The following is a 23073-nucleotide window of genomic DNA, read 5'->3' as shown; positions in this document are numbered from 1 at the left end:
GAGCTAGTAAGTGGCAGAATTGGAGTTTTGTTGTCACTTTTAAGCTTTCCCCAATTCTGCTTTTAGGAACTCTTAACCCGAGGGGATTTACCCATGTTTGGGCTTGAGAAGTTCCCTAAATGCAATTATAATAACATTTGTGTGCATGTACCTATATTATATTGGGGGAAAGGCTCATGATTTTCATTCAAATATATTACTCTATCCAAAATCCCTCCAATCTTAAGGAGCACTGTGAATATACATCTATTCATCTTCTAATAATCAATATTAGACACCAAACATGTTCATGAACTTACCCTTGTCCCTTTGATCACACTTTCTACTCAACTAGAGAACACTACCCTGTTCACCTCTATCATTTAGCCCTGCCTACCCTAAGATCCAAGCTCAAGGTCCAAATCAGGTTTTTCTACCATAAAATCTCTATTTACTCTTCCATTCCACATTTGAGTTTCTCAAGGAATGCATTACTCATTTTTGCACTCTACTGCTCTATGTACCATCTAACACTTGTGGACATGTCTTATCTCCTCAAATAGCTTTAAAATTTTCTGGTTTTCTTTTATATTCTAGCTCAGGGCCTATCATAATGCCAAGAATAGCTACACAAAATACAGCTGATCTGAAAAAAAAAAACTTAATTTAGAAACAGGTTGATATGTTTCAACTTAAATATACCGTATTTCTCTAATAAATGAATTATGTTTCCCCATAAATAGCATAGTGCCAATGGAGGGAAAGTGCCATTATAATATGGCTTTCTGATTGTTCACTTAAACCTTTACCAAAATTTGTTGGTGCAAAGGACATGCTTCAATAATTTTTAATATTTCTGCATGTTTTAATTCAGTTAAAAGAAATACAGCATTTCTGACTTCACAAATTTCATGAGTGCGATGTGAACCATAGCCCTTTAGAGCCTGCTATATCCCACCATGAAGCAAAACACTAATACCAGTAGTTAATCAATGAGAATTCATGGATGCTAAACACTTCTGTGTATCTTATAGGTTCTTCTTCATTTAATACTGACAACCCTTAAAAAAAGGTACTATTATAGAGAGGTACAGTATTTGTCTAAGACCACATAGCAAGGTAGCCAAGCCAGGATTTAAATGTAGGAAGACTGACCCGAGAGTCTAGCTCTAGGGGACTGTATGTATACACTATAACCAGAGTTAACTAATGGTATTGGTTATACCAGACAAAGCTTAAAATAAGCATTAAAATAGATACAGAAAGCATGATCACACGACAAAATACTTAAGAACCAAAATGGGGAGGGGGCTAGGGGGAAGCCATCAACAAGCTTATTGCTTACTGTGATCTTTCCCTTGCCCCGGAGAAGTGCAAATACTGGCTTGAGGGGTGACGGGCATGAGAGCCTGGCGAATTGCTTTTTCCCAGCTCTGTGCTACATCAAGTCCGATTCCAGTGGCAGCAAGAACAGGATTGTGGGAGCTGTCCCCGCTGTTCTCACCAACAAAGTACACCATAGTATCAGTGATGATTTCAAAACAGTGTGGGTTGCTGCCTTGTGAAATGTTTGTGAAATCTTGCGGCGAAGATATGCGTAGAATTTCTGAAAGTGGAATTTCCTGAAATAAAAAATTAAGCATTAGAAAATACAAAACTTCTTTTTCTATTTTTAGTACACTAAACAATCCGATATGCATTTATAATAAATGCTTTAAGATGAACACAAGTATGTGGCCCATGGAACACACAGTCAAGTCTTATGATAGTATCTTCCTTAAATGATCTGCATGTCCAGTGAGACCAGAGGCAAAAACATGCAGTATCACTACCAGTGATTCAGGCCTATTGCAAGTCATTAGAATCTAAGGAAAGAGAGAAGACAGGAAGCCAACAGCCGCTATATTCAATACTTTCCAATTGTCATTAAATTAACTCAACAACTACTTCTCTACTGGCTGCTGTCTGCAAAATGCAGGGTGGGGCAAAATTAGATTTACAGTTGTTCATATGGAAAATAATACAATAATTAATAATACAAGAATAAATTCTGTTTCACGTACTCAAAACTGTAAACCTATTTTTTGCCTCCCTCCCCCCATATCCCCAAAAGAGTACCAAGCAGAAGTAAGAGCAGCAAATTTGAATGTCAGTATACGTTGCTTAAACACTCCATGTGGTTCTGTCCATTCTGTAACAATCATTTATATTTAGTCCACTTTATAAGGCAAAAAAGTTATTAACCCCCCCCAACTAACTTTAAGTCAATTATTTCTACTCTTCCTTACTGATACAATCGCCACACTTACAATCTTTTTATTGTCAGTCAGTGACATGGCAAAATGTGGAGCAAACCCAGGAAAGAATACTATACAAAGTGTATGAAGAGACAAAAGAAGCATTTGGGAATTGGGACCTCAGGTAAAGTGGAAGGTGAGAGAAACCCCGACTCAATATCATGCTGGCCTGTTCTGGACAGGCCACGATCATGTGAGTTTCTAACAGTTTAATCTGTCATAGGACCAAAAGTAAAGCAGCAGCAATGTGACAGGAAAACCAACAACAGACACCACAACAGAAAGACACACTTTGGCAGCAGAACTGTTGTGGGGTGACATGGACAGGTGGGGGACAGGCACTTCAACAAGGAACTTCCATAAACTAGACTAGGCAAAGTCAGGAAAGGTATATTCCAATATGACAACTAATGAGTATTATTTAGATATATTTGGAAAACATATAATCTTTTAATGTACATATTTTTAAAATGTAGAATCTTTACCTTATAATACTTTGATCCAGATTCATTTTGAAACAATGTGAGACATTTGCTGTCAAGTCTCCAATAATGCCTCTTTCTCTATAAAATAAATATAAAAATGTGAAGTTCAAAAATAATAATTCCTCCAAAGCACTTTTCCTTTCATTCCTATTCGTACATTTGTATTATTTAATAGGTTTAAAATTCATGAGGTTCAAAATTCTGAAAACATATAAAAGATGTAGAGTAAAACCTTGGTAAAATGGACTAATTCAGACAAGGAGTATCTGGTAAAGCCAAAAAGCCCATTATATAATAAAGTAGTTTTACCGAATGTGTATGTTAAAAAATTGACAAATTTGTTTATCTGTTTTTACTTATGTAGTCATGTTTGTGTAATTAAAATTAAGTATGTATAAAAAGTTTAATTTCACATAAGTTTTATGAATGTATAACTGTAATTTAAAATTTATACTGAAGAGGTTTGTAAATGCATGCATTCATCAGTCGCCTTGAGTATACAAATGTACACAGTTGGGGCATGGCTTATTGCACATGGGAACATAGGCTAGCACATACTAAAACTGCTGCAGAAAGTCAAGCCACAGGACAACAGAACCAATTACCATATGCAATGTGGAGTGATCACATGCTAATCATTTGCTGGAACACCTTTTACAAGTGGCGACTCTTGGATTTAAATATGTAGACTATCATTGTAGATATGTAATATATATTTATGTTGGTGAAATTGCTAGTGTTTTTTTCCAACATATGGCCTATTCAACTAAAATTTGTTTAAAGTAACAGTGAATAAATAACAAGAAATATAACCTGTTAATTTAACTGCATGCAAATCTTGATTAAAAGCATTTTAAAATAGGGAGTTATTTTCACAAATGACATATGGACTGGAAATTATGTCCGTTAAATCCAAAGTCTGTTAAATTGATGTTTACTCTATCGTGAAAAGTATACTCCTACCATCGCTCATATACTGTTCCTACCCTTATGTGTATGCACAATGTTACCAGGCTTTGGAAATCCTTTTAGAGAATGCTATGCATGCACACGCAAATACGTATGCATTACACACGCAGACATGTAATTTACCTATCGGCTAAATTTCTAAAGATTGGCTTGCTGGGTCATGAGGTATGAGCACATGTAATTTTGCTAAACATCTGATCCAATTTAAAGGCTAATCAGCAACATGAGTGCCTGTTCCACTCACATCTTCACAAGTGCAGTATGTTACGAAACCTTTTGAGTTTTGCTAAACCGATGGAAACTGGCATTCATTGAAATTTTAAATTGTCCTTAGATTGAGCTCTTATGTTTAAGAGAAACTTGTATTTCCTGGTCTTTGAATTCTGTTCACTGGCTTTTCACTTAGGAATACGTATTTAGGGTTCCTCCATGCTTTTCATGGCGTGGTAGCTCACTGCTTTTTCAGGCTGTATACTAGTATTTCATTGTCTGGATGAACCACAGTTTACTTATCATTCACCTACTGAAGATCACTGGATTGCTTCCAAGTGTTGGCAATTATAAGTGAAGGTACTATAAACACTCATATGCAGGTTTTTATACGGACATAAATTTTCATCTTATGTGGCTGTAACATTTTGCACTCCAATCAACAATGAATGGAAGTGCCTGTTGCTCTCTATCTGGGGTGGGGAACGTACAAAGCTCACCAAATCATTTGGACTGGTCCTGTCAAGGCATTAGGAGTGAGTTAAGTATTTCACCAAATACAGCAGGCTAATTTTTAAGTAGATAATTCTGTATGGCCTGCAAATGATGTTCTAGATATCCAAATGGCCCTTGGCAGAAAAATGGTTTCCAACCCTGCTTTATATCCTTTCCAGCATTTGGTATTGTCAGTGTTCTAGATTTTAACCATTCTACTAGGTGTATAGTAGGATCTTGCTATTTTAATTTTAATTTTAATTTTCCTGATGACATATAATGTAGAGGATCTTTTCATGGGCTTATTTTCCATCTGTATACCTTCGTTGGTGAGGTATATGTGAATGTCCCGTGCTCATTTTTTAATCGTGTTTTCTGTCTCTTGAATTTTAAGAGTTTTTTTGCATATTTTGGAGAATATGCTGTTTATCATATATCTCTTTTGCAAATATTTTCTTCTAGTTTGTGGCTTGTCTTTCCCTTCTCCTGATATTGTCTTTCATAGAGAAGTTTTTAATTGTAATGAATCAGCTTATCCATTATTTCTTGCGTAGGTTATACATTTGGTGTTCGTTGCAAGGAGTTATGCCTTAGACCCTTTCTGAATCTTTACTGCTCCACCAGTTTGTAAGACAGTACATTAAGCATTCTGCCTTTTAAAAATTCTTTACAAGTATCTATCTCATTCTCATTTTGATTTAAAAATGCACAAAATAAAGCACGTAACAGTTGCACTTCCATATTTAAATGCCTGTGATTACTGACCAAGGTGTCCCTGCTGGTGTAATGGACCATCCATCCTTCCTTCACCATCGTGCTGCTCTTCCTCTTTGTGTGCTTGATGGATTGTACGACCCTCATTAGCGGAATATTATTGCTTGTTGATGGACTAAAAAACATTTAATATTTATGATAAATATTGGTCATTTCAATGTTTAAAAGTCATGTACATAAGCAAATCCTTTTTAAAGATAATAAGATAATAAGAAGGCAAACAGTGGTTTAAGAGGAAAATGAGTGTATCCTCTCAGGCTGATACACAGTGGATCTATAAAACTATGATAACACTGTAAGTCCTCATTATTTGTGATAAATATTTTCCAGAGATCGCAAAACATTAAGAGAACAAGGAACAGAGCAGAAAGAATCCTCTCTAATTAGAAGATCTGGAGCTTGGGAGATGGTCCCATTTGGGATTGCTGTTGAGAAAGCTTCCAGCCCTAGGTAACATGATGTTATTAAATTCACAACCAGGCAAAAGACAAGCATACCAATACTCAAATTCTCACGGTTCAAAAGTCAAATTGCATTGTCATGTTGTTAGTACTACTTCTAGTAGAAGAGACTGGAAAGAAAATTATTTAAAGATATTAAGAAAACAAATAATGTAATGAGTCAAATTGGATAACACTGAAACATAGGCCAGCATTAGTGTATCTGGAGAAAAAGAGCGATTTTGGGGGTGTGTATATATAAAAAACACTGTTTTTGAATTTTAGTCTCAAAGAGTTGAAAAATACTTTCTCTTAAAATTATGAAATATTCATGCTTAGGAAAATAAGTTCTCTCAATTGTCTCTAAATTGGGTAAATAAGTTTTAGTTAAAGATTACGGTAAGACCTGTAATTTAAGGAGAAGCCAAACTGAGTAAATGACAACTCTGCTGTGTGAGATTGATAAATGACCCATCCTTTTCTTTAAATGCCTCTCTGTTGCCTATGAAAAATAAGACCTGCCAAAGCGGTAATATTCTACTAGGAAGTAGTACATCCTTATAGGGCTGTATATACAAAATACTGAATTCCTGTTAACAAAGGAGATATTTATTAGAGTTAATAATCAAAAAGCATTTTTACAAAGTGCCAAATGGCAGATTAATGTGGCAGTATGAAAACGACCCCCAAACTTGTTACTAACATTTTGTGTAACAGTCTCAGGCATGTATTCTTACCACGTTTCTAACAGCGGCAATCTACGTGCATGAAGGCTGTGAAACTGGCTGCTTTAACTCAGGGGTGGGCAACCTTTTTCCTGCCAATGGCCATTTGGACATTTATAACATCATTCAAGGGCCATACAAGATAGTCAACATAAAAATTAGCCTGCTCTACATGGCCACACATTTAATTAACTCGCCCTGAATGCCTTGGCAGAGCCAAACCAAATGATGTTGCAGCCTCATACTGCCCTCGGGCCAGATATTCCCCATCCCTGCTAACCTGGTGGTTTAATGTTAGCGCTTTGTGAGTGCTGCTCCACATTTAAATAAAGCATTTTTGTCTTTAAGAAATCAGAATTCTCCTATCTTTCTATCTTGAGTGGATGGCAAGAGTAATATAACTTAGGTCAGAAATACTGTAGTGCATGTAGAAGAATTAGCCACAATTTAATTAGAGTTTAAGTTACGTTTTTAGTCCACATAGAGAGATTAGGTGGAACAAGCGGAGCTCCGGTTTTCTTCATTAACGGGCCTCCTGGACCCACCCTGGCTAAACGTGTCTTACCTGATTGTCTTCACAGCTTCTTCATCTCTTTCCACATCGAGATCAGATGGATCCAGGAAAAACATTTTATCTTCTGGGGGAGATGGTTCTTCCGTGTCGTCCAAACCCCTACTACCATCACTGTTCATGTCACTGCTGTCAATATCCATTGGTATATCTGACTCTGTTCCCAGACTGGAAGGTTCTGGCAAAAATTTAAATGACTTAGTTTTACACTAATGGGATATCAATACATCCAAACAGAAACAGTATATTAAATGTGGGGGAAAAAGTTTTAAAGTTCTTTAAATAATCAGTAAACATTTGAAAGATGCTCAAATTCACCTTTCAAATGTTTGCTGATTACTTAATCAAATAATTCATTAGTACACAGATAAACATATATTAAAATAAATATAAATAGTACTTCATATCCATTTGACAACAGTAGTAAAGTGAGAAAAATACATGAAAAGATTTCAGTAATGTAGAAAAATAAGAAAATTGATCATGCTCTGTCAATGTTTTAAACAGCAAGCATAGAAAACATGCCTTAAGAAAAAATGTTAAACTCTTAAGGAGCTGTATAATTTCATCCCTTCTGCTTTTCCTCCTACAAAACTACTTACATTCAATTTTTACCAGTCATGGGAATGTTAAAGAAAAGTTATGCTGAAAGTGTAGTCATTACTCCTTCCTTCCAAAAATGGTAATCACTTTATTAATAGTCTTAAAAGGAGAGGGGAAAAAAAGGCAAAAAGGGAAATGTTTAGCTAATGATTACTTGATGGAGAAAAGAGACAGTGAGGCTGTACAATGTGTTCTAATAACTATAGACTAAGAAGCCAGACCATATGGATTCAAATCCCAATTCTACCGCTGATTGGCTGTATTTCATGGACAAATTATTTAATATCTTTGTGACTAAGTTAACTCATCTGTAAATATTTAACATCAAAGGGATGTTCTTAAGTTTAAATTTCAATATTTGTAAAGAGCTTAGAACAGTACCCGGCACACAATAAGCAATGAATAAAAGAACTATGAAACAGTTCTAGGGATAACAACAGGGTGTGGTTTTTTTTTTTTTTTTGTGTGTGTGTGTGTGTGTGTGTTTTTAACAGGGTTTTAAAGTAAGTCTTTTTTTTGTCTAAAGATGAAATGAGATATCACTATTAGCTATAATAGACTCTAAAGTGGTAGGTAGTTAAAGGAAAGATGGGAAGATATAATTACTAATAAAAGTATACCATTACTGATCTCTGAATCTTGCTTGCTTATTAAATCAGAAAAAGAAGTCAAAGTTAAAAACACAGACTAAAATATGCAAATATAACCATATACAAAGATAATAAACAAAAAGAATTATGGCCTTTCCTAATCTTTTATAAAAATTAAGAAAAAGAATTTTACCTCCATTGAAAGTAACCTCTCCAAGGCAGTCTCTTGGCACTTTTGATGCACAGCGTTTATGGCAGTTGAATTTGCAATCTAAAATAACAATATTCAGCTTATTAATTTATGTAAAAAGTTAGGCAATATCAGATATGACTCAAGACTTTCTTTAAATCACTCACAGAGTATTAGAAATGACAATGATGAATCAACGAAGTTTTCCTCTACTAAGAACTAAGGTCTTGGACTAAAGGTCTAGTTTCAAATTCTGAGGCCAACTCTTGAACAATTTAACTCCTCGGGACGTAGTTTATCTGTAAAATAAAGTTAAAATGCTGGCAAGTCCATGTTTCCTTCCCTTACCTCACATTCTTTTCCAATACACGTTAGTCCTTACTTTCAATTTCTAATTATTAGTCCCAGTGCATATGCAGAAAAGAGACCAAGATTTCACAACCAGTTATTAGGAATGAGTGAGGGCCTGCACATACAACCTTGTAAGGAAGAACTGAGCTTCTCATGTACGAGGTCTCCCACATACACGTAATGTTTCTTTAGCCTGTAAGAACTTCAGTTGATAGCATTGCAGATTTCTGTGAGTGGTTCAATACTACTCTGTAACTCAGTGGTTCTCAAATTGCAATCCCAGACCAACACAAGCATCACTTGAGAACTTGCTAGAAATGCAAACTCTTGGGTCCCACTCCAGACTACATCAGCAGCTCTGGGAGTGGGGGCTGAGAGGTGTTTTAATAACCTCTTTAGGTGACACTAAAATTGAAACCCACTGTTATAACTACTGCATTACACTACCCTAGAATACATCTATCAGCAATAACTGGGTAAAAAAAAAATAATTTCAAGTCCTGACTTAAAAGAAAAAGTCCAATGAAAATAATAATTTGGTGGATAACATTTTCATCATCTTACACTGTTTTTTTAAATGAGAGGCCCTGAGAAAAATTTCATACATATTAATATCTTGCATATATCTTAAGTAATAATTCATTTTTTATCTCATAAGTTTGCAAATTGTAAAAAATAACAAGGTTTCCTTTTGAAAATGTAAAGCCAAATTGGTGGCCTATCTGTGATGTAGGTACTAATGGCAGGCATTTTTATCTCTCTGTATCCCTATAGGTTTTATTAATTTGTTTATGCTTATATTTTACTAGAGGCTTGGTGCACGAAATTCGTGCACTGGAGGGAGGGGGGTTCCCTCAGCCCAGCCTGCTTCCTCTTGCAGTCTGGGATCCCTTGGGGGATGCCTGTCTGAGTGTCTAGGCTCGCTCCCCAAAGGGATCGGGCCTAAGCTGGCAGGCAAACATCCTTAGCGCTGCTGTGGAGGCAAGAGAGGCTTCTGCCTCAGCTGCTGTACTCACCATCCATGAGCCTGGCTTCTGGCTGAGAGACGCTCCCCCTGTGGGAGCACACTTACCCCTGGAGGTCAGTGCACATCATAGCAACCAGTCATTCCACCGTTCGGTCGCTTTGCATATTAGCCTTTTATTATATAGATTATTATATAGAATATGCTCTAAAGTTGCCTTGCAATTTTAGTATAACAAAGTAAAAAATTAAAAGAAGTGAATAAATGAATACTGTTCTTGGAATTGTATTTTTTCCTCAAATAATCCAGCATAAATGTTTTATATATTTCTTAGCTTGAATAATGAATGAAAATGATAACTATTTTACTTTTTAAGCATCTTAATTCATATTATAAAAATAGTATTATAAAAATACTAGGCGCTGGCAAGTGTGGCTCAGTTGGTTGAGCATTTGGTGCACACCAAAGGTTCTTGGCTTCGATTCTTAGAGCACAAACCTAGGTTCTGGGTTTGATCCCCAATTGGGGTGTGTACAGGAGGCAACCAATCAATGTTTCTCTCTCAAATCGATGTTTCTCTCTCTCTCTCTGTCTCCCTTCCTCTCTCTAAAATCAATGAAAAAAAAACATATCCTTGGGTAAGGACGAAAATAAATAATAATAAAAAATATAAGAACCACTTAAGTAAATTTTGGTGGTTTTTGATTGATAATCAAAATAACTAGAAATATAACCTACTACTTTCTGAAACAATATAATCACAAACATTATTCTTTTAGAGCTCTGAGAAGTTAAATTAATAATCCAGTGGCAGAGTTAACTGGTTATTTCAAAGTTCATTAATCTACATATTTATTTCAGTTCCTCTACAAAATATTGGTTTTAGAATGTTTCTGTTCTGCCTAGCAGAAAGCACTATTTTCTACCTTTTCTAAGATTATCTGCTGGCTAGAATTTGTACATCTGTTATTAATGTTCTTTCCCAAAACATTCCTTAGTGGCTGCTTGCCAATACACTCTAGTGTTGATATTCTGAAGTATTAACATATATTAAATTATATTCAAAACTAAGCTGTTGAAATAAAATTTCAACATGTAATTATGCCTGCTTGATGCTTATTAAATACTTGACAACAATTATACAACCTTTTCTCTATTTGATGTTCTCCTATGCTGTCCTATTGTTACCAAGAAAATCTTTTCTTTTCTTATATATTTGTTAAATTTATATACAATTATTTGTGTACTGTAAACAGGATTTATTATTGCAAAGATCTCAAACATAATGTTTATTTAGATAAAACTGATTTGTTTAATTTCAGAAATACTTTTATTATATAAAAAAAGTATGGTACCAAGAACCGTTAAAATAGTCACATGAAAAATAAGTTCATAAGATTTTAGAAAGATTACTTGTTGTATCCTGGCTTAATGACTAATAACACATTCAAACTATTTTGGTTTTCACAGAATTATACAGCATTGCTGAGAGATATGACATTTTTAAAAAAAGATAAAATAATTTTAGAAAATATAAAAACATATAACTCTACAGGAAAAATTATTCCATTTTCCTAGTAAAAACCTGGCTCATTAACAGATGTTTTTGGAATACTATGATAGTATTTTGGGTTAGTATCCAAATATGGTAGCTCCTATTATAAGTGGCTTCTACTATATTCCACCTATTTCAGGAATGACAGTTTTTGTACAATTTTCCTAGCTACATAATTAATAAAAAATAACAACTCTTGTAGTGTGTGTGTATGAATATTTAATGGAAAAAGGAAATCATTACTTTACATCTTTGGTAGTTATCTGTTTTTGGAATTAGAAAGACTTAATTAAGCTTAAATATCAGCTTACCTGCTTACTAACTGTTCTGTATTTGCAAGTGTTAAGCATCCATAGCTCAGAGATCCAAATACTAATTTTTCTGTTTATATTCTAATTTTTCTTTAGCACAGTTCCTGGTACATAGTACATATATTTCAGATAGTAGTAGTAGTTTTTAACCTGTGTATCTTCTTTCTTTTTTAAGATAACAATTACGAGATCAATTTCTTTGTTTAATGCTTCTAAACATCAGTATTGTAAACCTGTATTTGCTAATACAGATATGAATTTTACCGAAGAAGTCCTACCTTTGCACTGCATCCCCTGGCGGAAGAGTCCTTTCAGTAGCCGCTTGCAGTACTGACAGATCGTGGGGCGGGTGTAAGAGTGAACGGCAAACGTGTGCGGGACCTTCACTCTGCACATCACCATCTTCTCCATCCAGATGGGGCGACCGCTCCAAGAAGGAATTCTCTTACTTGGTTCTTGGTGAACATGTGACTAAAACATAAGTAATTTCCATACATATAAGTCAATATTAAAAAAATATATTAAGAGCTCGGTTTGACCACAAAAGTCATTTTTTTAAACAATACAGCCCAAACTCAAAAATGTGGATCTCAGCAGTTTGCTTTGGAAGCTTAACTGGCCAACTCTTGAAGGAGAAAAAGAGCAAAATTTCTTTGCTATTTATGATTTTTTTAAAAAGGGTGTTTTCATTCTCACATGCACAGAATCACCGGTTAGCTATTATTTGCCAAGCACACATGGCATTTTTCAAATAAAACACAAAAGCCTTAAAGTCAATTTATAACAGATGTTCAAATCCCTCCAAAAATCTTACCAAGGAATTAATCATGGGAAAAGCAAATTAAAAAAATAAATAAATAAATATATCTATATATCTATATAATAAATAAAAAGAAAAATAAATAAAAAGAAAAGCAAATAAATACAGAAAGTGTTATTGATATTCATGTTAAATTACTGAACACAATGTCTGAAAACATTTCAAAACGAATTATTTTTTTCAAATTTATTTTAATACTAAAATAAGTGTGTAAAAATTTCAGTTTAATTAATGATGATATACATAATGGCAGATATAAAACTAATTAAAACAACTTTACCTCCAGTAATTATGCTTTCTGAAGATCCTTGATATTTAAATGTTTTTCAGTTATTTATACTTTTTCTTTTTTTGAGCAAGAAAAATTAAAGGAGCTGATTAAAAATTTTTGTGTAACATGAGTGGATTAAGTGGATTTTTGCAACTATGGCTCTTTCTATATATTCAAAAGAAATAATCATATTAAATTATGTCAGTTCAATGTGGCTCATTCCATTCATTCAATGTTCATTGATTACTATAGGCCAGGCCTGATACAATGTATGTGGACATAAAAATGAATATAGTTCATGTTTCCAAGCACAAAACCAAATACCTAACTACCTTCTAGATGTATTACACATTTTGTTGTAGCTGCTTGCAGCTTCACTGCTAGAACTGAGGTCCTGAGATCTTTCACATGCTTTCTATAACTAGTCATGTCTGTAATTCAGAAAAGTTGAGTTATTCTGTATTGATATATTCAACCAACAGAAGGAAAAGAAACTAGAAGAACCAAGAGATAGAGAAGGGAGAAATAAAAGGAGAGAAAAATATTTTTTTTTGAAGAAAGTAGGAAGAAGAAAAAAGAAAAGCACAGCTGAGTGGAGGAGAACACTGTAAAAATAATAGAAATATAGCCTCTGATGTATAGTTTTTCACTAATGTGTAGCCAGAAAGTTTCTAAAATGAATTATGGAGTAGTTTAAGAAAAGTACAAAAAGAATGTTAAAATCCAAACCAAACTTGTATGCTTTATTTGTCTAAGGTGTCCTGCTCTAGTCTGCCCCCCTCCCCCATCGACACACACCCTTCATCCATATGCTGTGTGTGGAGCACCTTCAGCAAAAGGACCACCACAGTTGATTCTCACAGCTAACAAAGAAGCCAACAGGAACCAGAAACAGATGTTTTAGGCCTTTGTTCATCCTCGGCTCCCTATTCTAGTGGTGACTCAACACTACTTCTTGCTCCTGATTCCACCACTTTTCAGTGTGTCTCAAGTTTAAAACACCCAAGATGGAATAAGACTAATTTAGCAGGTCATCATCAAATGTATTGAGATATCCCTATAAGGAAGAATTTTCCTAACACATCCATTCATGACATAGAGACCAAAAAAACAATACAAAAGATCAAAGAAACCAAGAGCTGGTTCTTTAAAAGGATAAACAAGATTGATGAACCTCTAGCCAGGCTCACCAAGAAGCAAAGAGAGAGGACCCAAATAAACAAAATCAGAAGTGAAAGAGGCGAAATAATAATAGACCCCACAGAATTACCAAGGATTGTTAAAAAATACTATGAACAACTCTATTCTAACAAACTAGACAACCTGGAGGAAATGTACATGTTCCTAGGATTCTAAAAATCTCAATAGCCAAAAACTATGGAAGAAATTGAAGCAGTCATCAAAAAGCTTCCAGCTAACACATCGCTTCATATGCCAATGGCCAGTTAGTGATTGCCTTTTGTCAGGTCCTGCTGGGATTGCAGTATTTGGGACAGGGTACAGAACATGTGCAAGGACTGTGCCACAGCAGGGAGTCTGGCACATGAGAACTTAGGAGACTCTTACTGTGTAGCCATTGATAGTTAATTCCTCCCTATCCTCGGTTCAGATTTGAGGTTGTTTCCTCTTCTCAATGCCATCTCCTTTATTCCTAGAGTGTCCTCTTTTCCCACTCTTCCTTCCCTGATTTTCCTCCCTGAGTTCTCTTACTATACCTCCTTCCTTTTTGAGACTACATGCATGGACTGACATTTCACTCTACAATTTCCACCTGTTCTAAAATACTCCGCACAATCTAATCAATTCAAACATATACTCTACTTCTGATACGTCCCTATGGAATTTTACATTTTCATCTTCAGGATAAAATATAAACTCATTAATTACAATGCAATGCCTTATTCATCTGCTCTGTCCTGTTATTTCCTAATCTAGTAATTCCAACTAAGGGTAGCTGGCAGACCAATATCATTTGTAGGACTCTTAAAAAGAATGTATTTCTATCCTATAGTCCCCATTCCTAGCTAAGTTTCCTGTGCAGTTCGTGTATAAAATGCACTAGCTTTGCTATTACCAATCTTTTCCCAAGCTCTTGCATATCTTTAAAACTCACTATTCTCAGTTCCTTATGCAATAGCAGTCCTCTACTTTAAAAATCTCAAACTAGGGCTAAGCAATATAGAAATATGGAATTTTTTGTGAAAAAATTTCAGGAGCTTTTAGTCTGATGCCTCACTTTACACAATATAGTGGGGCTAGGACATCAAGAAAATAGCCTAAAGGCTTAATTTTAGCATTAACTTACAGGAGACCGAAGGGATTATAGAAGCAACTAAATTATGAATGGAAATCATTTTAAGTACTGTCAAATGAACAAGAAAGTTATTGCTTTCTTCCCTGATCCTCTACCTTTATACTTGAGGGAAATAATATATAAAAAAAAGTCACTGATTTAAAAATAACCAGTTCTACCCAGCCGGCGTGGCTCAGCGGTTGAGCATCAACCTATGAGCCAGGAGATCACGGTTTGCTTCCTGGTCAGGGCACATGCCTGGGTTGTAGCCTTGATCCTCATTGTGGGGCGTGCAGGAGGCAGCTGATCAATGATTCTCTCTCATCATTGATGTTTCTTTCTCTCCCTCCTCTCTGATATCAATAAAAAATATACTTTTTTAATTTTTAGGGGGAAAATCGGTTCTGGATTTAGTTCTAAGAGCACTTACTGATTTGCTCTGACTTCAGTGAAGTCACCTGACCATTCTAAGTCTCAGCTGTCCCATGGCATACAGGTGTACTGCTCTACCTTACTGGGATGCTGTGAGGATCGGTGGGGGCACTCACACATTCATTCATCGCTAAGTATAACTGCTAAGTGCCAGGGATTGTGCTGGTCATGGAACTGAGCATTGCTTTCTTTAAAGAGATCATAAACTCCTTGAGGACAGCACACCAATACTATACACACCATTAGGAGGTCTGGAAGTGCTATGGCATTCAGAAAACAAAATAACTTCTATGTAGTGAGGGGGAAATCAGGAAAGGTAACTGTTGAGTGAGGCCTAGAAAAAACATGTAGAACAGAGAAGAACAAAGGTAGGAGGAGCAAGGATGTGTTCAGGGAATGTTGAATAGTGCAGATGTCAGAAACATAGACTATATAAAAGTTTTCTAGTCAGGAGTTGTGTATGAAGCTGTAATGTGATAAGGTGGTCCGTATGTAATATGAAGCAAAGTATGGAGACCAGGTGTCAGGATACTGGTCAAGAGACTAATGCGGTGCGGTCCAAGTGATGGTGTGATCCCAAAGTATACAAAATGCAGCTCATTACTATTGGTAAGCCCTGTCTCCATAACACATTTTAAGCTTAACTGTAAGAATCTTACTGTTCTTTTGCATAAAGCTTATGTTCTAAAAAATGATGTCATATACCCCGTACCACCTAAGAAATACCTAGTACAGCGCCATTCTATTACCTAAATACGTACCTCTTCAGTGGGGAGGGCAACATATTCTGTTTGTAGAGGTCTTGGGACTGAGAGGCTAGGTCCTGGCAGAGATACATTTGACAGACGCCTCTTTCTTACTCCACTACAGTTATTTGGAATCTTGAAGGCACAACGTTTATGATAATTTAATCCACAGCCTAAATATATTTTAAAAGGTTAAAAAAAAATTAAGAACCCAGATAACAGGCTAAATGGAAGCTAACAAATTCAAAAACAGGAAATGTGTAAGCAGGTTTATTTAAAAGGATCACGTTAGTGAAATGGTAGTTCTTGAGCTGTGGTCCCCAAGTATGGCATCCCCTGAGAATTTGTTAAAAATGTAAATTACTGAGCTTTACCCTAGACCTACTGAATCAGAAACTAGCAAATCAGTCCCTGAGGTGATTCTGATGCATGGTAAAGTTTGAGAATTACCGGGCTTAAAGCACTTCAACAAACTATGGCCCGTGTACCAAATCCTTCCCAAGACATTTGAAAATTATACGAAGAATTTTATTGGAACACAGCAATATAACATGCTCAATTTTCTTCACACTGTAACAGCAGAGTTAAGTAGTTTCGATAGAGAACATATGGCCAGCAGACCTTAAAATATTTACTCTGGCCCTTTACAAAACAATTTCATTGATCATTCACTTTACAGTTTCTTAAAACAGAATTCGGCACCTCATCCTATTCCCTAGCAATTATAATTTATAACAACTTTGTTGTTGCATGTAAAACATTGTTTTAAGAAGAGAATAAGGAAGTTAATATCATTTAGCCTCTATTTAGTGCCAAAAATTTTACCTGTATTACCTCATTTAACTATTGACTCTTCATGAAACCACTGGAGAATACATTTTGCAGAGAAATGATCCTAAGAGGTTTAGTAAGTTGCCCAAGGATAGGTCCCAATAAGTGGCAGAGGCAAGACCAAAGTCTAGATCTCTCCGGTTCTAAACTTGGTTACTTCCTAGTCACCAACTAATGATCTTATTCTTTCGTTGATGATTAGAGAATGCAAAAGTGAAATCCTATTTCAAATGATATAACATTTAGAACACATACCTTCACATTTTAGACCCTGACGTACCAGTCCCCAGAGCATCTCACCACAATAATCACAAAAAGTAGGAGCTTTGTAAGAATGTACATAGAGAGTATGTGGACGAATCTGGAAGTCTTCCACTGTGGCCAAAGCTTTAAAAAAAGAAAATATGAAATAAACCTTATTATACTTATACTTGCTATGAGCTTAGGAATGTTGGTCAAAGTATAGAATCATTTTTTTCGCTGAAAGTTTCATCTGACCATAAAAATAAAATATTTTTAGCATCTAATACTGTGGTTTTTTAACTCTATTTTAGAAAGTTCGTCAGCTTCAATTAATCTCAACTCCAAAAGCAGGTCCTATAGGTATTTTGACCTCCAAAAGCCTTTTCTCAAAGTGATAAGCCTGGATTTTAAGCAGCTGTTAGGTCTATTTTAGCCAATTAAAATGGTTTAACTTAAAACACACCGAGAAATAGAATGCTAAAATAAAACCAAACAAATAAATAAATTTGTGGAACCTGACCTCAATTTATACCAGTGTTCCTGTAAGAAATGTACTCAGTTCTAACTTAAGTTCTCAAGACATGCTTTTTGTCTGTTCTCCATAGTCCTAGGTGGTTAGGAAAGAGTCTCCTTTCCCCTCTATAAGCAGATGAACAGCAGACACATCTACCAGAAAACATCATCTCACCTACACCTGAAGTCATTAGTATCCACAGTGGCCTGATGAAGGGTCTGTAACAAAGCAGGACTGGATGTGAACATGACCTCCAGAGAGGACAGGGAGTACAGCTCCTCCAAAGTGAAGAGGAAGACAAGGCCTAAGAAGTGTACAGATGATTGGGGCTGTGGTACAGCAGAGGAATGACAAATGTAGGCACTAGATGAACTGGAGGATCAGGGACTAATAAGGAAAGGTGATGCTCAGAGAGGATCTCCAAAACGGGCTGCAAAAATGAGCTTGAAGAGGAAAAACTAGTGGCAGGATTCTGGACTCTTGGCTGGCTTTCCTTTCTTTCCTTCCCTTCCTTCTCCATCTCTTCCTTTCGTTCCTTCCTCTCATGCTTTTCCTCCCTCCCTTCCTTTCTCCCTCCCTCAGGACCTGCCAAACAATGTGTTTTGCAAGCCTACTACCCTGTTTCCCCGAAAATAAGATAGTGTCTTATATTAATTTTTGCTTCCAAAGATGCGCTAGGTCTTATTTTCAGGGGATGTCTTATTTTTCTATGAAAAAGAATACGGTACACATTTATTGTTAAATGAAAATAAAGGAAATTTATTTCCTGTATACGGTACAGTAGTACGGTAGTTGTCAACACAAACCAGACAAACTGTGAATCCTACGTATCAAGAATTTACTCATTTATTCAATGACAATCATCATCATCTTCTAGAACACCATCATAACAATCCAATTCCTGAATTTCCTGGTGAATTTCTTGTGACTCCATTTCTTTCAGAATCAGTGGACCAAATCTCTCATGTTTAGCAATAGCATTCTGAGACAGAGCCTAGGGGGGGGGGGGGGGCTTATTTTTGAGGGGATGCCTTATATTTCACTCAGAAGGAAACCTGTAAGTAGGTCTTATTTTCGGGGAAACACTGTATATACATTCTTTGTTCCTTTACACTCCTCACTAACAATCCTACCTATATGTTACTGGATGAAATCTGAAATCACAGGAGCTAAGGAACAATGAATAGCAAGAATGGATGAAAGATGGAAAGGAGGTAAAAAAATATCCACTGAAGACAAGGAAAGAAGCATTATTTAAATCATGGAAACACCCAGCATTGCAGTTGCCTCTTCCACATCTTCATTACTTCTCTTATTTTTCTCATTTTCTTTTCTGAACTCTTTACAAAAATGGGAAAAGGGGAATAGAATTTTAGTGTAATTATTTTATTTCTTTGGCTCAAAGACGAGTATACTTCTCTTCTAGTTCAATTGATAATCCTCTTAGCTTAGTAATACTCAAGTAATTCAAGGCTTACCTATGTTCCTATTTTCTAATCTATGATACAATCTACCTGAAAGTAAAAATTATGTGGTAACCATTATTGAAAGAATTAAGCAACTATAGTACAAAAGCAAAGTATGATGGAACATAGCATTTAGTTGGGGAAAGTAAAATGGGGGGGATGACAAAAATAAAAGAAGCTATTTACTTACCTGAAAGAACAACTTCTACTAGGTCTCCTTCATGTATTTCATCTGCTGAGGTAATCAGCTGCAAAATATTTTCTGAGTTCATGTCATGGCGAAAGAGAAGAATTTTATCATACATGCCAAAGAATCCACATTCTGGAAACTGCAAGAAAATAGTCTTATATCAGTATACACATAGCTTTCTGCTTTTATAAGTAAACTAGAGGTCCAGTGCACGAATTCATGCACGGCAACAGAAACCATCAACAAAACGACAAGAAAGACCATTTCATGGGAGAACATATTTGCCAATGTTATTTCTGATAAGGGTTTAATCTCCAAACTTTACAGGAAACTCATACAATTTAACAAAAGAAAGATAAACAATCCAATCAAAAAATGGGCAAAGGACCTAAATAGACACTTTTCAAAAGAGGACATACAGAAGGCCAAGAGACATATGAAAGAAAACATGCTCAAAATCACGAATCATCCAAGAGATGCAAATCAAAAGGACAATGAAATACCATCTCACACCTGCCAGAATGGCTATCATCAACAAATCAATAAACAACAAGTGCTGGTGAGGATGTGGAGAAAAATGAACCTTCATGCACTGCTGGTGGGAATGCAGACTGGTGCAGCCACTGTGGAGAACAGTATGGAGTTTCCTCAAAAAATTAAAAATGGAAATCCCATTTGACCCAGTGATCCCACTTCTAGGAATATATCCCAAGAAACTAGAAACACCAATCAGAAAGGATATATGCAATCCTATGTTCATAGAAGCACAATTTATCATAGCCAAGATTTAGAAACACCCTAAGTGCCCATCAGCAGATGAGTGGATTAGAAAACTGTGGTACATCTACACAATGGAATACTATGCTGCTGAAAAAAACAAGGAACTCTTACCATTTGCAACAGCATGGATGGAACTGGAGAGCATTATGCTAAGCGAAGTAAGCCAGTCGGAGAAAGATAAATATCACATGATCTCACTCATTTGTGGAATAACATGAACAACAGAAACTGATAAACAAAAATAGATCCAGAGACATAGAAGCAACAAACAGACCATCTAACCTCAGAGGGAACGAGGGGGGTGGGAGAGGGTGTAAGAGATCAACCAATGGACTTGTATGCGTGCATATAAACATACCCCATGGACATAGACACTAGGAGGGCGAGGGCTTGTGCTGGGGGTGGGAATGGCTAAGGAGAGGTCAATGGGGGGAAAAGGAGACATATGTAGTACTTTAAACAATAAAGAATTTAAATTTTAAAAATGAGAAAAAAAATCCCAAAACATATCCTTAGGTGAGAATTTTAATTTAAATATAATAATAAAGTCACAGAACCTATCAATAATGTTAAGTGAGGATTACTGTATTTAGTTTATTTCCCTAGGGCAGCTGTTCTCAACTGGAGCAATATTACTCCCCCCCTCCCCCCCAGAAGATATGTGGCCATGTCTTGAGACACTTTTGGTTATTACAACCTGAGAGGTCCAGCAGCCAATGGAGAAAGGCCAGAGATGCTGCTCAACAGCCTACAATGCACCAGACAGCCCACAAAACACCACTAACCCAAAATGTCCCTGGTGCTAGAGTTAAGAAACACTACTGTAGAAAATAAGGGAGTCAAGAGTATAGAGATTGGAAAATGTGGAAGTTGACAACCTTCTGAAAACGAGACATGCCCATATTTCCAACCCTAGCTTACCTCAGCCTTGATTAAAAGAAAGAGGAAATGAAAGAAACAGCAAGAGCCATCAGGGTAGAAGCAAAATGGGCCTTTAATTTAGCCTCTTTCCAGATTCCCCCAGGCTTCTCTTGATTTGCTTTCTACAGACTGCCAATGACTCCTCCTGACTGTGCAAAATGAATTCCTAGTACATATGGAAAATTAATAGAATTTCATCATGAAGTTATCAAATTCTCACCTCTTATAAGCTCTCTTTGCCCACTTCAAATTCTTTCTTTGTTTTTACATTAAAGATGGCATCATGAATAAAAAACAGATCATCTTATCTTTTAATAACCATTTCAGAAGTTACTTTTTATGGTATGCATTCACATTTATTATAAGTAAAAGGTTCCAATACTTGCAATAAAATTTATCCAAGTAACATTATATGTTGAGAATTCTTTATGTGAATAGTTTAAAGTTCATGCCATTAAACTTCTGTCAAAAAAATGTTAATGAAGCAGGAAGTTTTCAAGTTTTTAATTCTATGTGGTCAAATATGATTTTTACATGTTAACAAAGGAGCTTCAAAATTTACCATTTATCTGAACAAATAACTTACCTCTACACACCTTTTTAAAAAAAGCATGGGCTTTATTCTAAGTACAATGGGCAACCTTGAAGAGTTTTAGTGTACATTTTAGTTGTGTGTTTTTTTAAATTCAAATGAAGTATAAGTGCACTAATCTTAATTAGAAGATAGACTACTACTACTACTACTACTACTACTACATACACACACCCATTACCACCACCTAGATTAAACTACAGAACATTCTCAGCACCACAGATTTCTTTTTCTTCTTTTTTTCCTTAAAAGTATTCTTTTTTATATATATATTTTATTGATTTTTTTTTTTTTTTTACAGAGAGGAAGGGAGAGAGATAGAAAGTTAGAAACATCGATGAGAGAGAAACATCAATCAGCTGCCTCCTGCATGTTCCCTACTAGGGATGTGCCCGCAACTAAGGTACGTGCCCTAGACCAGCGTTTTTCAACCGCTGTTCCGCGGCACACTAGTGTGCCTCGAGATGTTGCCTGGTGTGCCGTAGGTGCAGACAAGACAAGAATTTTATAATTTTTCACTATTTTGTTTACTTAATATTTCATAATAAAGTAATTATAAAATACTTTGTGTTTATTTGATTCCTATTCAAGAGAATTACTTTATATATAGTCAATATAGACACAGAGTTAAATTTTTTAACATTTTCTAATGGTGGTGTGCCTCGTGATTTTTTTCATGAAACAAGTGTGCCTTTGCCCAAAAAAGGTTGAAAAACACTGCCCTAGACCAACCAGAATCAAACCCGGGACCCTTCAGTCCGCAGGCTGACACTCTGTCCACTGAGCCAAACCGGTTTTGGCCACAGATTTCTTAACATTCATTTAATTTTAGAAGTTGAATACTTAAATCCTTTTTTAATCTGATGTCAAATAAATCTTCACAGGACAGCTTTCTAATAACTAGATCATAGTAATAAGCTACATAAGGGCAAGGGCATTCTTTTTTCATGTTCCTTACTAAAACCCTAACACCTAGAACTTAGTATTTCACAGGCAGTTACTGAAAAAGTTGTTGACTACAGAGATAATTTAACACTGCTATATTTCCCAGGGACAAATCATTTAACATCATTTTTAGTAAAGTGTTAATTAAAGAATAATTTAAATGATTCTGTTTCTAAATACTGATAGAAGGCCCGAGAGTCTAGATGAGTCAACGAGAAAATTACTCAACATAACTGAGTTTATTCTGTACTTTCATCATTAATCTCCAACACAGAATTTTCTGGGTATGACATACCAGAGAAGTGCTTCATTTAACATTTGTTATTTCTCTTTGACACAAACCAGAGCAATCTTTTTTCATTTTCCTTCTTCCTTGTTTTTATTAGTTCTGATTACTTTTAATTCAAACTATCTGGAACTTTTTATCCTAGCCAAGGTCTTAACCTGAATATCCAGCAGAATGTTTTAAAAAACACCACACTTCTTCCAGTTTGAGCCTCGAGATTAGTTACGGTTGCCT

The 23073-nt window shown here is 35.6% G+C and overlaps 1 protein-coding gene across 3 annotated transcripts in view; it reads right to left on the bottom strand.

Moving 5' to 3' along the window:
• Nucleotides 1-23073, bottom strand: part of PRKD3 (protein kinase D3) — a 55141-nt gene that overhangs the window by 16650 nt on the left and 15418 nt on the right. For all 3 annotated transcript variants that reach the window (XM_084900598.1, XM_084900596.1, XM_084900597.1), the window contains exons 3-11: nt 19316-19454; nt 17158-17289; nt 16087-16244; nt 11788-11980; nt 8332-8409; nt 6940-7123; nt 5201-5324; nt 2762-2839; nt 1325-1601 (exon numbers count right to left, since the gene is read on the bottom strand). In XM_084900598.1, coding sequence (XP_084756724.1) covers nt 1325-1601; nt 2762-2839; nt 5201-5324; nt 6940-7123; nt 8332-8409; nt 11788-11980; nt 16087-16244; nt 17158-17289; nt 19316-19454 — 1363 coding nt within the window. The remainder of the gene's footprint in view (nt 1-1324; nt 1602-2761; nt 2840-5200; nt 5325-6939; nt 7124-8331; nt 8410-11787; nt 11981-16086; nt 16245-17157; nt 17290-19315; nt 19455-23073) is intronic.

This window comes from Pipistrellus hanaki (genome assembly GCF_964339955.1).
Source record: "Pipistrellus hanaki genome assembly, chromosome: 12".
Classification (NCBI taxonomy): Eukaryota; Metazoa; Chordata; class Mammalia; order Chiroptera; family Vespertilionidae; genus Pipistrellus; species Pipistrellus hanaki.
This window is presented reverse-complemented; position numbering and strand designations above follow the sequence as displayed.